This window comes from Chrysochloris asiatica, unplaced genomic scaffold, assembly GCF_000296735.1.
Source record: "Chrysochloris asiatica unplaced genomic scaffold, ChrAsi1.0 scaffold00116, whole genome shotgun sequence".
NCBI lineage: Eukaryota > Metazoa > Chordata > Mammalia > Afrosoricida > Chrysochloridae > Chrysochloris > Chrysochloris asiatica.
This window is the reverse complement of record NW_006408634.1, coordinates 2,260,839-2,277,340: the sequence shown is the minus strand read 5'-3', so window position 1 is coordinate 2,277,340 and position 16,502 is coordinate 2,260,839. Positions and strand designations below refer to the sequence as shown.

Here is a 16,502-nt window from a genome sequence, read left to right as displayed (position 1 = left end):
AATGATATCTCTCGTTCCACGGCCTCTTCTGAATCCAGCTTGAACCTCTGGAAGTTCTCTGTCAATGTATGATTGTAGCCATTTCTGTATTACCTTGAGCAAAACTTTGCTTGTTTGAGATATCAAAGAGAGGTTTTGTATATATATATCCTTAATTATGTTGAGGTGTTTCCCTTCTACTCCTGTTTTATTGGGTACTTTTATCAAAAATGGTCATTAAATGCCATCAAGTCAGTTCTGAGTCAAAGGGACCCTACATAGGGTCCTGTTAGTGACCTGTTAGGTTGAACCACCAACTTTGCAGTTTACACTGATCCTGTGACCTTGTGGTCTAGTGCTTATCCTACAGTGCCACTCCAGGACTCCTTTGGAATTTGTCAAATGCTTTTTATGCATCAATTGATAATACCCATGTGGTTCTTCATGTTATTTATGTGGTGGATTATGTTTTTCTAATATTGAACCATCATTGCATGCCGGTATGAATCCCAGTTGTACATGATGTTTTTTTTGTTGTTGTTTTTTGATATGTTGTTAATTTAATTGACTAGGATTTTGTTGAGATTTTTTTGTATCTATGTTCATGAAGGATTCTGGTAGCATAGTGCTTATAAGTCAGGCTGATAACCACAAGGTCAGCCATTTGAAACTACCAGCCGTTCCAAGGGAGAAAGATGAGGCTTTCAGCTCCCATAGAGATTTACAGCCTTGGAAATTATGCAGGGTCGTTGTGAGTCAGAACCGACTCCACGGCACACCACCACCACCACCATCATGTCCGTGAGGGATATTGGTCTATAATTTTCCCTTTTAGCCATGTCTTCGCCTAGTTTTTATATGAGGCTTAGGCTCACTTCATAATGTATTCAGAAAGTTCCTATTTTTTTCTATGTTCTGTGATAGTTTAAGTAGATTTGGTGTAGATCTCTGAATATTTGATAGAATTCACCAGTGATTTCATCTGGGCCCAGACTACTTTTGTTTTGTTGTTGTTAGTGTTGTTAAGTAGCGTTGAGTTGGTCCCAACAACTAGTGACCCTGTATAGGTTTCTGAGGAGTGGCTGGTGAGTTTGAACCATTGACCTTGTGGCTCAAATCAACCTTGCGATCCAATGCATATCCTTTTTTGGTTGGGCATTTTTAAATGAGAGTATCAATTTATTCTTCTGTTACAGATCTGCTCGAGTTTTCTACTTCAGTCTGTGTTAGTGTAGGCCATAGTGCTTTTCTAGAAATTTGCCCATTTTGTCAAATTTGTTGGAGTATAATTCTCCAGAGTATTGTCATTATCCTTTTTATTTCCATTGGTTCTGGTGTGACATCACCCATATATTTTTTGTTCATGTTGTTTGAATCTTCTCCTTTTCTTTTGTTAGATTTACCAGTGGTTTGTCAATTTTAGCCATCCCTTCAAAGACCCAACTTCTTTTCTCATTGATTTCTTCTATTGTTTTTGTTTTATTTACTTTTGCCCTAATCTTTATTATTTATTTTCTTTGAGTGGCAGTAGGCTTACTTTGCTGCTCTTTTCCTAATGGTTCGAGATGTTGGGTTACTGTGTTGGTCTTGGTTCTTTCTTTCTTTTTTTTGGATGTGTGCCTTTATGGCTATGAATTGTCCTCTGAACCCTGCTTTTGCTGTGTCTTATAGGCTTTGATATGTTGTGTTTCATTCTCATTTGATTCCAGGATTTTTTTTAAATTTCATTTTTGTATTTCTTTTATCAGTTTGGTTTCTTTGATTTCTTTCATTAGTAGCTTTTAAGCAAAGTGCTGTTCAACTTCTTTGTATTTCATTTCCCTGCTCTCGTATCTTCCTATTGTTGATTTCTAGGTTTATAGTGTTGTGATCTCAGAAGATACTTTGTAGCATTTAGATGTTTTAAATTTTATTGAGGCTTGCTCTGTGAGCTAACATACAGTGACATATTCCGGAGCACATCTTCCATAGACACAGACTTTTTTTTAAAAAAAAGTTCATTCTGTTTAAGAAAAATAGTTAAACTATGCATGCAAGTTATATGAGTTATGGTTTAGTCTTGTATCTCTTGAATTTCACATGGACAGGAAATGTATATAAATTACTCAGGACTAGACCCTCTATGAATCTTAATGCATTCCTTGGTAGTAGTTTGGAGGCATTGAGAGGCCAATTTCTCACTTTTTACAGGTGTTGCAAATCCAGATGTTAAGAGCAGAGTCCTACAAAGAAGGTATGCCCTTAACAAAGACCTTCCCACCCCCACCCTCTACCTCTGCTGAAGGTCCCTCTCCACTGCTCAACACTCTTGTTTTCCTCTCTCTCAGCTCAAATGCTGCTGCTGAAATCCAAATGGAGAATCCATGTAAGAGTGAGAGGAGGCATCTTCATGGGTGAAACAGGACAAAGGGGATTCATTGCAAGGGTTCTGGGCTTAGAGAATGGGGTTGCGTAAAAAAACATAACTGTGTGATCCTAGACACAGCACTACCTCAGTCTCCCCCATTGAAGAATGGGTGGGCTGTGCAGGACTGTAGGTTTTTAGGAATCTTGCTAAGATGTAGGACCTGTTTGTTTTCTGTCTCCAGATGCTAATGTGACAGACTTCCATTCTAGGGCAGTTGAACAGCTGGACAATCAGGTGAGCACCCCTGCTTCTGTCCTAGAAACCCACTGCAATCTTGTTAATAACTCAAATTCATCAGAAGTGTCTCTGTGTTCATATTATTCAACTCCCTGCATCATCTGACCTCTCTCTTCCTCTGAAAATACTCTGCCCACTTGATTACTGTGATGTCACTCTCGGCAGCTCTCCCTGATCATGTGTGGACTTCTTCTTGATTCCCTTTAAGGAAGCTTTAAGTTGTTGTTGTACCTCTGGTCTCAGTCTGGATGGGATTCCAGATGTGACTAGAGAGCTTGTGCAGTGCCTAAAACACAAGGGTACTGGAGAGCTCTGACTGACATGGCTTTATCTTCTTCACACAAAGACACCCAACAGACGAATCCAACCCTGCACTGGAACCCTCTGGGTTTCCTTTTCTCAGTTGACTTTCTCTCCTCTACCTCATTAATATAAATTCGGTAGAACTTGACAATTATGTGCCTCGGATGCAACAATTTATGACGGACTCCTTCATCCAGTGTAAGTCCTCTCCAGCCACTTTGTTGACCTCACCATGTCAGAATTTTTATTGTGTGGGTAACAAACGTCTTTAATCTCACAAATAGTAACGTAGGAGGGATTTGCTGGACTGTTTATGTGATTGTGATTCCATATTTCATCTCTGACTAGAGCACTAGTCTCAAATTCAACTTTCTGTGAACCGTTTTACTTGTCCTTCTAACAGGCTCAACACCACATGCCCAACCTCAATCCCCTCCAGTGTTGTTTCTTCCTCAAACAAAACCCACAAGTCTTTCTCAGTTCTTCCCTTTTCCCCATGTCAGTGGTACTCAGTCAGGAGGCATTTTATCATCTCATTTCTTCGGGGGACATTTGACAATGTCTAGAGACCTGTTTTGTTGTTACAGCTCAAAAGTTTGCTAGAGGTCAAGGATGCCACTAGACATCTTACAATGCACAGAATAAAACATCATCATTGGTGTTCAGTATCATCACGTTGATTCCTACTCATAACGACCCTGTTTAGGATTCCGAGGGGCATCTGGTGGGTTTGATGCTGACCTTGTGGTTACAAGTCCTGTGTTGATTCTACAGCCACTTCCCCTGGGTCAAAATGTCAGCAGCTCCCAGGTTGAGGAGTGACCTAAGTCATCCTCATACTCACTTTATTTTGTTAACACTTTATCACATCGCTGCTATATTGTCTACATAACACTTAAAACCTGCCGCAGTAGTTTTGTTTCCATTTTTTATGCTTCTCAATTTAGTGACAATGCATTCCTGAAGGGCAGGAACCTCACCTCCTTGCAAATGCTCCCCACTGTCTTTGAGTCCATTCTGACTGTAGCATCGCTATGGGACAGAGTAGACCCGCCCCCAGGTCTCCAAGGCTGTCAGTCTTTACAGAGGCAGACAGCAGATAGCCACATCTTTCTCCTGTGCACCAGCTGGTTGGTTTGACCCACTAACCTTCCATTTACCAGTCAAGCAATTTACCATTGTGCCACCAATGGTTTTATGGGTTAAAAACCGTTGTTGTTGTAAACTGCTGGTGAGTTGGTTTCGACTCATAGTGACCCTGTATAGAGTTTCCAAGGAGTAGCTGGTGAGTTTGAACTGCTGATCCTGTGATTCAAAACTGACCTTGTGGTCCAGTGCTTTATCCTACAGTGCCAAATACTAAGCCTTTAAAAAGGTATGTGTGTGTGTGTGTGTGTGTGTGCAGAAGAGAGAGAGAATTGATAATAGTAATAATAAATGAATGTCTTTCAAGATGCCTAGTCTTCCCCTGTTACTTCAACCTGTCAATCTGCAATTCAACAAGTATTTATTGGGAATCTACAATTTGCCAGACTTTGTTTTAGTCCTGGAGCTATAACCATGAATTAAATTGCATATATAATAAAAACAAATAAATACACACTGTAAACAGGAGTCTGGGTATGACGCTGTGGGTTCATGCACTGGACTACAAAGTTGGTTTGAACTGCAAAGTCGGCAGTTCAAGCTCACCAGCTGCTCCTTGGAAACCATATACCAACTCAATGGCACTTAACAACAACAACAACATACCCTTTGTAAACAAGACAAAGGGCTATTAAGGAAAATAAAGCAAGATAAGGGGATAGAACTTCCTGAGACACAAATGAAAAATCAACCAGGACTGAGTGAGTCCAGGCAGTGGGAACAGCAACTGCAAAGGTTATGAGGCAGAAACACATTTAGGTAGCAATATGGAAGATGTGGCTCTGTAGGATAAGCACCGGACTGCTAACCACAAGGTCGATGGTTTGAGCCCACCAGCTGCTTCTCGGGAGGAAGATACAGCTTTCTGATTCTCCAAAAACTGGCAGTTTCAGAAAGTCTATACAGGGTCACTCTGAGTCAGAACCGACTTGGTGACACTTAACAACTACAGGGAGGGTGTGACTGGAGACAAGTGAGCAAAGATGTTAGTGGCTGTGGTGAGAAAGGGAGGAAGCAGGCTAAGTTTATGTGTGGTGCTATGGGTTAATGCCCTGGACTGCAAGGTCAGTTGGAACTGCAAGGTTGGCAGTTCAAGCTCACCAGCCTGCTCCTCGGAAATCCTATACAGGGTGGCTATGAGTTGGAACCGACTCGACAGCATTTAACAACAATAGCAACTGTATGGGCCTAAGTGGGAGTAAGATGTAACAGTCTGCTAAGACTACAGCCTTGGGAACCCTACAGGGCCGTTCTCCTCTGCCTTAATGGGCCACTGTGAATTGGAATGGACTCAGCGACAATGGGCTTGGTTTGGAGTCACAGGCTGCAACACACATCCAGGAAGACCACTCAAGATTTAGGTGTGGTGTAGCCACATTTCCTTCTTCTTCGTCAAGGGACTTTCTGGACCTGAAGGAAAACAGACAGATGGACAATTAGGGGCATCCTTTTCTCTGCAGTCCCCAAACTTTCCCTGACCCTAACTTCAGCCCTGCTTTCTCATTTTCTCTCTGCTCCAGGCTGTGGTCTATGCCCAGGTGTGCAGACTCCTTCCAAAACAAGAGACAACCACATCTCCTTCTTCGCAGTTACGAGAGCCCCCAGCTAAGCCCGTCACGTATGCTGTTCTGAATTCCTATTAGGCCAGAGATAACTCAAACCCCACATTCCAAGGAGGGAGATTGCAGGCTCTGCAGAAGGCACTGAGGGGGCCCAGCCAATACTTAACTAAGGCTTGTCAGTCAGGGGACATTTTCTAAGCAAGCAGTGGATTCTGGGACTTTTGAGTCACCTAATTCTGCAAACAAAGATAAATATAACCTTCCTATATTTTTGGAAATACAGCTAGACACTTCTGAACAACCAACACTTGAATAAAAAAACCCACAAATAAAGTAATTTATTTTTACTCTGATGGTAATACTGGTTTTATGCACCAAGACCTAAGAAATGGAGAAGCTTAGTATTAAAATGAAGACACTAGAAAAAGAAGAAAGTCTGAAAATGTTGTCTTAGAGTCAAGATGAACTGAAGGGCAATTAACAGCAAGAAGAAGCTATCAACATACGACGTTAGAAAAAGAGAAGCAAATTAATTCCAAAAAAGTACAAAACAGGGTACAGTAGCAATAAGGGCTCTGATTGAGAAGGAAAACATCAAAGACAGAAAAGACAATAAAATTCCGAAAGTTTTGCTTTAATATTCTTAAGACTGTCCGAAGCCCTAGTGGCACTGAAAAGAAGAGACCAGCTATGAATCGCTAACCTCAGACATGACCTAGGCATCTTGACAGACCCTTCAGACTTTAATAGAAAAGAAGTAGACATTATGAACAACTTTTTTTGCAATTTAGATGAAATGGAGAAATACTTCCAAAATGCACTATACCGAAAATAATTGCAAGAACAAAAGTGAGCAAAATGTGCCCTTTGGTTGTTTAAATGATTATAGATCCCTGCGTGTTTTTGTGTGATAATAATTTTTTTTGAAAAGATGGGAGATAGAGGCAAATACTGTTAACCGATCATGCATGGAAAAGATTGTAATCATCCAAAACAGATGTTCGCCCATGTAAACACTCGATTCACAATAAAAGCATTAAAAAAAGAAGAAGAAATGTGAACCATCTTCTCTCTATTAAATGTGAACGATCTTCTATCTACTAAATATGTTATATCTGAAAGTTAAGATTATATCACAAAATAAAATTTGGGACCAGCAAGTTTCCCTGGTGAGTTTGTCTTAACACTTAGCCAGAACCAAACCATTGTCACCTAATCAGCTCTGGCTTGGTGTAACCCTGTAGGACACAGTAGAACTGCCCCTTAGAGTTTCCAAGACTAGAATCTTGACAGGAACAAATCACTATACCTTTTCTTTCATGAAGCAGCTGATGGAAGTTTTGGTTAAATGTTGCACTGTTAACTGAAGTTCAATAGACTTTCAGTTAACAGTTGAACATTTAATCATTTCATCCTGGTTTTTATATAATAATGGGGGTGACCAGAAAATTCTTACTTGGAAATGACTCATTTGAATGTTGTTGTTAGGTACCATCGAGTAGATTCTGGGAGGAAGGGAAGGAAGGGCACTGAGGAGCAGTGACTCAGAAAACTCCAAGGAAGATGAAAAGAAATATGGTGCTATTTATAGAAACAGGGAAGTCAGGGAGAGGAAGTGTTTAAAGGAAATGAAACTCAGAATCCCAGACAATGAGGAAGAGCTGTGCATTCTAACAGTCTTATAAACATCTCCCTATACCGGCCTCTCTGCTCAGAGTCATCCTCCCTTTGATGGCCTCATTAGCTCCTCTAATCAACCAAGTCCGAGAGTGGGATAGTCCTCAATTTTTCACTCTACTGCTTCCTACCCAGTCATCAAACCTGAACACTTCTACGTCCTCATTCCAATGCATCTCTGTGCCTTCTGTTCATCATGAGACTCTATAAGGCTTGTCTGTCACATCTATTTAACTTCCTTTCGGTCACTTTACTTCAGGATGGCTCGTTCTCTTTCTATTGTGATTCATTCATCTCTTTATCTCTGCCCTTGACCCTCCCTTGCTCAATATCTTCCCACGGGCTCCAAATTTATCCAAAAGAAGATCCAAGTTCCTCTTACTGACATTCAAGGCTGTTGATGACCAGAGCTAAATTTTCTAGTCCCAAGAAACACTGTCCCCACTTCCCTACCCAAACTCAGTTAGCCCCAGAACGCACACACACTCACAACGTGAGCGTGAGAGACAAAGAGACAGAGAGAGTCTGAAAAACTAAGCTCGTTAACACTTTGGTACATTTTTATGGGCTGCTTCCTCAACCAAATTGAATATGGCAAGCTCCTTTCCAAGCTACCAGGCAAAGATAAAAACAAAGAACTCTTCCTGGCACATTCACTCAACTGAAATGTATTTGTGTCACTAGGTCTGTGGAAGAATTATGTGAGAAATTCACATAACCTACCTAGAATAGGTTAGAGTCCCAGTGTAGCGCTGTGGGTTATTGTGCTAGACTGCAAAGTCGGTTTGAACTGCAAGGTCGGTGGTTCAAATTCACTAGCTGTTCCTCGGAAATTCTATACAGGGTCGCTATGGGTCAGAACTGACTCGACGGCACTTAACAACATCAACCTAGAAGAGGTTACTTAAACTTTACCTCGTTCCACAAATGCTCATGAAAGCAGCAGTCAGGAAATCAAAGGATGTGTTGTATTATGTTAATCTGCTGCAAAATAATCCTTAAAATTGTTAAAGAGTAAAAATGTCACTTTGAGGACTAAGGTGTGCCTGACCATGCCAGAGCTGGACACTGAATAAGCAAGACTGGAGAAGATTTGGTACATTTGCATTAAGGTGTTGGTGAAGAATACTGAAAGTACCACAGACTGCCAGAAAAATGAACAAATCTGTTTTAGAAATGCAGCCAGATTGTTCCTTGACAGCAAAGATGGTAAGGTTTTGTGACAAGGACGTGGTGTCTGAAAAAGGACATTATGTTTGGTAAAGTGAAGGGTCAGTAAAAAAGAGGAAGATCCCCAACATGATGCTGTTCTTTGTTCTTAGATGCCATTGAGTAGGTACCGATGCCTAGCAACCCTATGAACAACAAAACGAAACACTGCCTGGTCCTAGGCCAACTTCACAACTGCTGCTATGCTTGAGCCTACTGATGCTGTCACTGTGCCAATCTATCTCGTTGGGGTCTTCCTCTTTTTCTCTGACCCTCCACTTTACCAAACATGATATCCTTCTCCAGGGAGTGGTCCCTCCTGATAACATGTTCAAAGTATGCAAGACTAAGTCTGGCCATTCTGGCTTCCAAGGAGCACCCTGGCTGTACTTCTTCCAACACAGTTGGTTTGTTCTTTTGGCAGCCCATGGTACTTTCAATATTCTCCTCCATCCTCATAACTCAAATGCATCAATCCTTCTACGGACTTCCTTATTCACTGTGCAACTTTTGCATGCATATGAGGTGATTGAAAATAGCATGGCTTGCGTCCAACATGATGGATTGACTTCAATTGTCATCAGTGATGATCTCAAACACAACAGCAATGTAAGGGTAACGTGAGACTAAGAAGTGTGTTTCATTTCATTGTGCGTATAAGGTCACTAAGAGTCAGAAGTTGAAACCTGACACATTATCTAGGGGTAAGATGAATGCAGGAATTCTATTATTGTTTGTTATAGATTCCGTCTACAAATCTTTCTCTGTTGTTAGCAGTTTCTGTCGAGTCGATTCTGACTTGTGGCATTCTCATGTGTACAGAGGAAAACTGCCCTATAAGGTTTTCAAGACCGATCTTCCGGAAGTAGATCTCTAGGTCTGACTTCCAAGACATCTCTGGATGACTCGAACTGCCAACCTTTTGATTAGTAGTCGAGCATCTGACCATTTCTGCCAGCCGGAAGTTCCCATTCCCTACATAGCAGTGGGTTTCTAAGACAGAAATTTGTTCATGGTTTCCCTTCCTTAAAATCTTCCTGTTCTCATAAACATAAAATCCAAGTCACTTGGATAATGATCAAGACCCCATGTGACCAGGTCCCAATCAACTTCTTTCTGATGGAGGATGCCCTCCTCTCACTGGTGGTGGCGTGCTGTGGAGTTGGTTCTGACTCATAGCGTCCTGTATGGGGTTTCCAAGGCTGTATATCTTTCTACTTTCTGCTAATCCCTAGGAATGCTGTAATTGCTCCTTCGTTCTAAGGGTCCCTCTCATTTCCATGGCCCACTTGCATGTTGTCCACCTATTATTGAGTGTCTTTGTCCTCTGTTAATCTCATTTTCTATAGCTTGCCAAAATTGTATCTGAATTGTCCATGGTTTAGATATTGTCTTCTGCTAATCTGAGCTCCGGAGTCTTGGTGTGGCGCTGTGGATTAATGCGTCACACGGCAAAGTCATATGAACTATAAAGTCAGTGGTTCAAGCTCACCAGCTGCTCCTTGGAAACCTTATACAGGGTTGCTATGGGTCAGAATCAACTTGACAGCACTTAACAACAACAACCTGAACTCTATGAGTCCAGGAAGGAATCTAGCTACTTGCTCCTTCACATGTGTTGATTGCTTGGCTGATGGACGAAAGGAAGAAAATTTGCATATATGTAGGCTCAAAAAAGCAACCAAGTCACTCCAGGTGTATAAAGAGCAGATTCAGAACTGGGCATGAACTTGGACTGGGCTGTGAGCCCTGTCCCTTCCAGCCTCATGTTCTGGGACGAAAGGATCTCTGGGTTTGGATTAGTATGAGGCAGAGGCAGACTGGACTGACAGTGTGTAAGGGTCAAATGTGACCCAGACCTGGTCTGAAAGGTTTCAAGAACTTTCTAATGTCTCAACTCCAAACATCGGGAAAGACAAAGCCATGTCCTGGAGTGGGGGCATGGTTCACCTTCCTGTGGGGCCACTGCTGATGAGAGTCTGTGACTCATAACGGAGAACCTAAAATATGTCACACTCCTTAGGTCTGTTTTACTGGGCTCTGTGGTCACTACAATAGGTCAGCCCTGATGGAGCCCATGGAAGGCAATGCTGTGGCCCCAACTCTCACTCTTCTTCTCTGTCTCGGTGAGCTTTGGGAAATGGGGAGGGGTGAGGTTTTCCTCGCAGGTCCTGATCCCTTGGAGAGACCCCCGGGAGTGAAAGGCTGAACTTCCAGGGGAAGAGAAAGTCTTAGCAGCTCCCTATCTGACTTGAGGCCTCAGGGACACTGATCACTGATGGAACTATGAGTTCGTGGGAGGAACAAGACCCATTGTGTAGGTGGGTGTGACGATCTTCTAACAGGGGACTCTTTCTCAGGGTTGTGTCCGGACCAGTGGAACCAGGCACAGGTGGGTAACTCTTCCCCCAGATACACACCTTTCACATTTTGCTTCAGCACAATGAGCTACCCTGGGCGGCTTGAAGGGACGTCTGTGTATGGGGATACCTACAGACGGTTTAGTCTCATAGGGGACTTTGAGTGAAAGCTGTGTAAAATGAGGGGACAGAGAAACCCCTTGGAACTCCAGATCTGATTCCTTTCCAGAAACTCTCTCCAAACCTTCCATCTGGGCTGACCCAGGCCCATGGCCGCCATGCGGAGCTCTGTGACCATTTGGTGTCAGGGGTCTCTGCATGTTGATGGCTACAATTTTGATAAAGAGGGAATCTCTCAAACCTGGATAATGGAAACCTCACTGGACTCCAGGGACAAGATCAATTTCTCCATTGACTTGAACTCAACTGGAAGGTTCTTGTGTATATAACACAGCATAAATGGCTGGTCAGAGTGGAGTGATCCCCTGAACCTTGTGGTAACAGGTAAGAGGGAGGATCCTGGGGCCAACCCACTTTGAGCTCCTCCTCACAGGCAGAAGGGAGAACAGGTGACCTTAAGGGAAGCCCACACCACCCTGACCACACCAGGAGGGTAGTGCAGGGTGACAGCAACCTCCCTTTAACTTAGCTCTCTCCTTCTTTCTCAGGAACGTGCAGCAAACCATCCCTCTCAGCTCATCCAAGCCATGTGATCGCTTCCGGAGGGAAAATGTCTTTCTCTTATAGCTCAGAGTTCACATTGGACACTTTCCATCTGCTGAAGGAGGAAGAAACCAGCCTGCCCCTACACATGAAATCCCAATTGTCTGCTGGGAGGAACAAGGCCCTCTTTCCTTTGGGCCCAGTGAACACCTCTCATAGAAGCATCTATAGATGCTGTGGTTTTTCCAGCACTTCTCCCCATGTATGGTCACTCCCTAGTGACCCTCTGGATCTTGAGGTCACAGGTAAGGAAGCCATCCAGCCTGATTTTCCCCCAGGGTCCCAAAGTGATCTGTGTCTAAGGTGGTGATAGGCAATTGGTGGCAATGGCTTCCTGGGCTAGAATCAGAGAAGGGTCCTGGGAGGAGACCAACATGGACTCAGTGCAGCCTCCACGGACAGTATGAGTATGTGTGTCCTCTTTGATGCCACTGTTTCTTTGTCTTCATGGGGGACCCTTCAGTGATCTTTGCAGAGGATGTCGCCTTGTGGTATCACTGAGAGCTTGTTTATCACATTCCATTTGGTTATCTCATGCATCTCAAGTCATGTTACATGACTGGACTTCTGACTTGGTTTTCTCCGAGTCTTGTGACTTCTGTGTATGGGGACACCTATAGATTTTCTAAGGATTAAATGGCATCTTTGTATTCTTGTTGTCACATTCCATTGACACACTGCAGGTGGTGGACTCAGGTAAGGATTTCCCACCCTGTGTCTATTCAGAGATCAGATGGTAAGCTCACAACCCTGTCCCAGGATAACTCTGTACCGGCTAGGAAGAAAGATAGAGGGTCAGTCAGAGAGGACCTCTGCCCCATAAAATGATGGAAAGAAATCAAGGGATGCACATATTCTTTCCAACCCTTATTTATACCCTTGGTTCTTAGAGATTTCTATGTTAGAAGACTGGAGAGGCTGTTCCAACCCCTCTTCCTCCTCTGGTCCATGTTCTAAACAGAATCTGGGCTCTCCAGGTCCTCATGCATATGAAAGAGCTTCATGGTCATTGAGTTATGAAGTTCTCTTAGTCCGGAGGTGTTGCAGTCTTCCCAGGACTGGGATGAGCACCTCATCTTATGCGTATCCTCTTCAAATTGCTACAGAAGAGGATTTCCCACTAGATGTTGGGGAGGAAATTGGAGGTTAAGGGAAGGACTCACTGGGATCACTGAGGTATATTGGGTGGTCAGTGTTGGTGGGGAATGTCTAAAGGAGACTAGGCCCAGCTGAGGTGGCAGGAAAAGAACCACCCCACATTCTGGTCTCTATCCTAGGCCCTGGTGTACAGTGGTCCCCTTGTGAATTGAGGTGAAGAGAGATCAGTTCCAATCCCTTTTATCTCTCCATGTTCCTGATTCTTAAGGTTCCCTAAAGTTTATCCCCAACCATTCATGGAATGAGATTCAGAATATGAAGAGTAAAAACCCACAACCGTCAAATAGATTCTGACGTATAACGACTCAATATTTACATGAATTTAATAATTGCGGGAGTAGACAGCCTCATCTTTTTCTCATGGAGTAGCTGGTGGGTTTGAACCACAGACTTTGTGGTTAGCCCAATGCCTAACCCATAGCACCACCAGAGCTCCTTATGAAGAGTAGGGGGGGATTTTTATTTTAAGAGGTCATGATGATTGGAAGAGTCAGTGGGAGTTGTAGTCTATGGTAGAGTTGACTCCTTTGCTCTTGGGATTGGCACCATGGCACAATTTTGTCCAGCTCTGGCACTTCATATGTTTCCATCTTTCAAAGGGTAGAATCTTAGCCTGGATTTCAGTGGGCCCAACTGGTTGAGAAGTTCTGTGCCTACGACTTCCTGGAGGTGTCAGTATGCACCTGCCCTATGGTTTCAGATCATTGTGAATGTTTGCTGCCTCTACAAGCATCTGTGGACCTTCTGTGGGAGGAGAAAAGGAAGGGTAGGGCAAGTACACACAAGGGCTTTCTGCCCCGATTTCCAGGAGCACCAGTTTGGTAGAAGGATCCACCATGTTTTAGAGCCGTAAGGACTTGAAAGGTAATCTCATCTAGGATTGGAAATGCAGTTCTGCCACCTCACATAGCAGGCTTGTCACACTTTTCCTCATTAACTGAAAACTCGCAGGCTCATTCACCATCTGGTTTGGGGCAGTGAAAATAGGAAAAGAAATGAAATAGGTCACATTAGGACCTTTTTTTAGCGCAAGTTTACAGAGCATGTTTCAGTTAACTCAGAGAAAGAAAGGGCAAGCTGAGTGTTTGGAAAGGGGTGAGGAGTTCCCAATTCTACATTCTACAACAACACTCTTCATTTCTAGAGAGAAATGCAATTAATTAGACTCCTTAAATAAAGGATTAAAATGAAACGCTAACAATTTCATTAAATCTTGTGTAATTTACAAGACATTTGACCCTCACCTTCCAAGAGTCAACTGTTGTTATTGGCAGTATTCAAGTTACCATTTTTATACTTTCTTTGTAGACTTTGACTTCTTTTCTACTTATTACACTGCAGTTTGTTCTTATGGGGCCAGAGAATAGTTGATACCCAATTTATGTTAAATAAAAATAGTGTTGGATTAAAAATAGTTCTCTCAATATTTTTTTGTTTCTCAAAGTTGCATAAACATTGTTACACTATCTTCTTGGCAAGAAACCCACAAACATCTTCATGTGTTTTCAAGCAAAGTTCATAATCACAAGTTCTTCATATTAAAAAAAATAATAATAACACATCAAAACTCTATAATTTCAACCAGATATTTACTCAATGTCTTTGGAGGAAACTTTCCATTATTGATATTTTTTGTTGTTAGATGCCATTGAGTTGGCACCGACTCATAGCGACTTTGTGCACAGCAGAATGAATCACTGTCTGATCCTGGGCCAACCTCACAATTGTTGCCACGCTTGAGCCCATTGATGCTGCCACTTTGCCAGTCCATCTCGTTGGGGGTCTTCCTCTATTTCTCTGACCCTCCACCTTACCAAACATGTTATCCTTCTCCAGTGACTGCTCCCTCCTGACAATATGTCCAAAGTATGAGAGATGAAATTTGCCATCCCGGCCTCGAAGGAGCACTCTGGCTATACTTCTTCCAACACAGATCTGTTGGTTCTTTTGGTAACACATGTCACTTTCAATATTCTCCTCCAACACCATAACTCAAAAGCATCAATTCTTCTACGGTCTTCCTTATTCACTGTCTAGCTTTTGCATGCATATGAAGTTATTGAAAATACTATGGCTTGGGTCAGGCGTACCTTAGTCCTCAAGCTGACATCTTTGCTCTTCAACACTTTAAAAAGGTCTTGTGCAGCAGATTTGCCTAATGCAATACGTCATTTGATTTATTGACTGCGCTTCCCTGAGTGTTGATAGTTGATCCAAGAAGAATGAAGTCCTTGACAACTTCAACCTTTCCTCCGTTGATAAGAATGTTGTTTATTGGTATAGTAGTGAGGATTTTTGTTTTCTTTACATTGAGCTACAATCCATACCAAAGGCTGTGCTCTTTGATGTTCATCAGTAAATATTTTAAGTCTTCACTTTCAGCTAGCAAGGTTGTATCATCTGCATATCACAGGTTGTTAATGAGTCTTCCTCCAATCCTGATGCCACGTTTTTCTTCATAGAACCCAGCTTCTTGGATTATTTGCTCAGCATACAGGTTGAATAAGTATGGTGAAAGAACACAATCTTGTCGCTCACTTTTCTTAATTTTAAACCATTCAGTGTTCCCATGATCTGTTCAAACAACTGCCTCTTGGTCCACATACAGATTCCTCATGAGCACAATTAAGTATTACGGAATACTTGTACTTTACAATGTTTTCCATATCTTGTCATGATCCACACAATTGAAAGCCTTTGCATAATCAATAAAGCACAGGTAAACATCTTTCTGATATTCTCTGTTTTCAGCCAAGATCCATCGGACATCAGCAATGATATCCCTTGTTCTACAGCCTCTTCTGAATCCAGCTTGAACCTCTGGAAGTTCTTTGTTAATGTATGCTTGCAGCCATTTCTGTATTACCGTTAGTAAAACTTCATTCATATGAGATATCAAAGATATTGTTAGATGATTTCCACATTCCATTGGGTCACCTTTCTTTGAAATGGGCACAAATACGGAGCTCTGTATATAGACCATCAAATTCTTTAAAACAAAACAAAACAAAACAAAAAAAACTCTAGTGTACCTAAGATGGAAGATATACATTGAGTCAATATATATAAATATAAATGGTCGATGTTCAATCATTTCAAGAGATAGTATATGATTAAGAATCAACTATACTGAAGGAAGAAGTCCAGGCTGCACTGAAGGCATTGGCAAAGAACCAGGCTCCAGGAATTAACGGAATACAAATTGAACTCTTTCAACCGGCACTCACCCATCTATGACAAGAAATTTGGAAGACAGTGACCTGACCATCTGATTGGAAGTTCCAAGATCCATATTTGTATCCATTCCAAAGAGAGATGACTTGACAACACTTAACAACAACAACAAAGCCACTTGACTGTATCTTCATGGGTCAGGAAATCTAGTTCCCCCAATTAAGTGCCTTGAGGCTCCCCACTCTGCTGGCACGCCTCCTGCCCAAAGTCACCCAGCTTTCCTTACTCCTGGACTGGGAAGCCCCTTGCTCTGTCCGGTGCTCTGGCTCTTGGTTCTGCTGCTTCTGCTTTGCCCCTCCTCAGGTGTCATAGCTTTCTGTCCGTGGGTCGAGAAGATTCAATGGGCAGGGATCTCAGTGTCCAAAGGACGTGCTCCACTTTGATTGTTTTTCTTTGATGGTAGTGAGATCTTCCATTCCTGCTTCTGAGATGACTCATTTTAAAGCTACGTTTGAGTTCCAAGTTTTTAACAGTTGCAATTAACCTTGTTAACAATCACTTACGACA

The 16,502-nt window shown here is 42.4% G+C and overlaps 2 protein-coding genes across 2 annotated transcripts in view; both read left to right on the top strand.

Moving 5' to 3' along the window:
- LOC102823108 (leukocyte immunoglobulin-like receptor subfamily A member 6-like) overlaps positions 1–5,715 on the top strand; it is a 48,113-nt gene extending 42,398 nt beyond the window's left edge. Inside the window, exons 5-6 of the mRNA XM_006868307.1 lie at positions 2,568–2,620; positions 5,593–5,715. Coding sequence (XP_006868369.1) covers positions 2,568–2,620; positions 5,593–5,715 — 176 coding nt within the window. The remainder of the gene's footprint in view (positions 1–2,567; positions 2,621–5,592) is intronic.
- A 5,443-nt stretch (positions 5,716–11,158) lies between these two features.
- Positions 11,159–12,753, top strand: LOC102822732 (leukocyte immunoglobulin-like receptor subfamily A member 6-like). The gene is made up of 4 exons (XM_006868306.1): positions 11,159–11,181; positions 11,335–11,384; positions 11,549–11,848; positions 12,710–12,753. Exons 1-4 carry the CDS (start codon positions 11,159–11,161, stop codon positions 12,751–12,753), a joined length of 417 nt encoding a protein of 138 aa, XP_006868368.1.
- Positions 12,754–16,502: the final 3,749 nt, after the last annotated feature.

Coding starts and splice junctions, on each gene's coding strand:
- LOC102822732 (XM_006868306.1), top strand. CDS start 11,159: ATGCGGAGCTCTGTGACCATTTG. Junction 11,385..11,548: donor CCTGAACCTTGTGGTAACAG/GTAAGAGGGAGG, acceptor CTTCTTTCTCAG/GAACGTGCAGCAAACCATCC. Junction 11,849..12,709: donor TCTGGATCTTGAGGTCACAG/GTAAGGAAGCCA, acceptor AAATTGCTACAG/AAGAGGATTTCCCACTAGAT.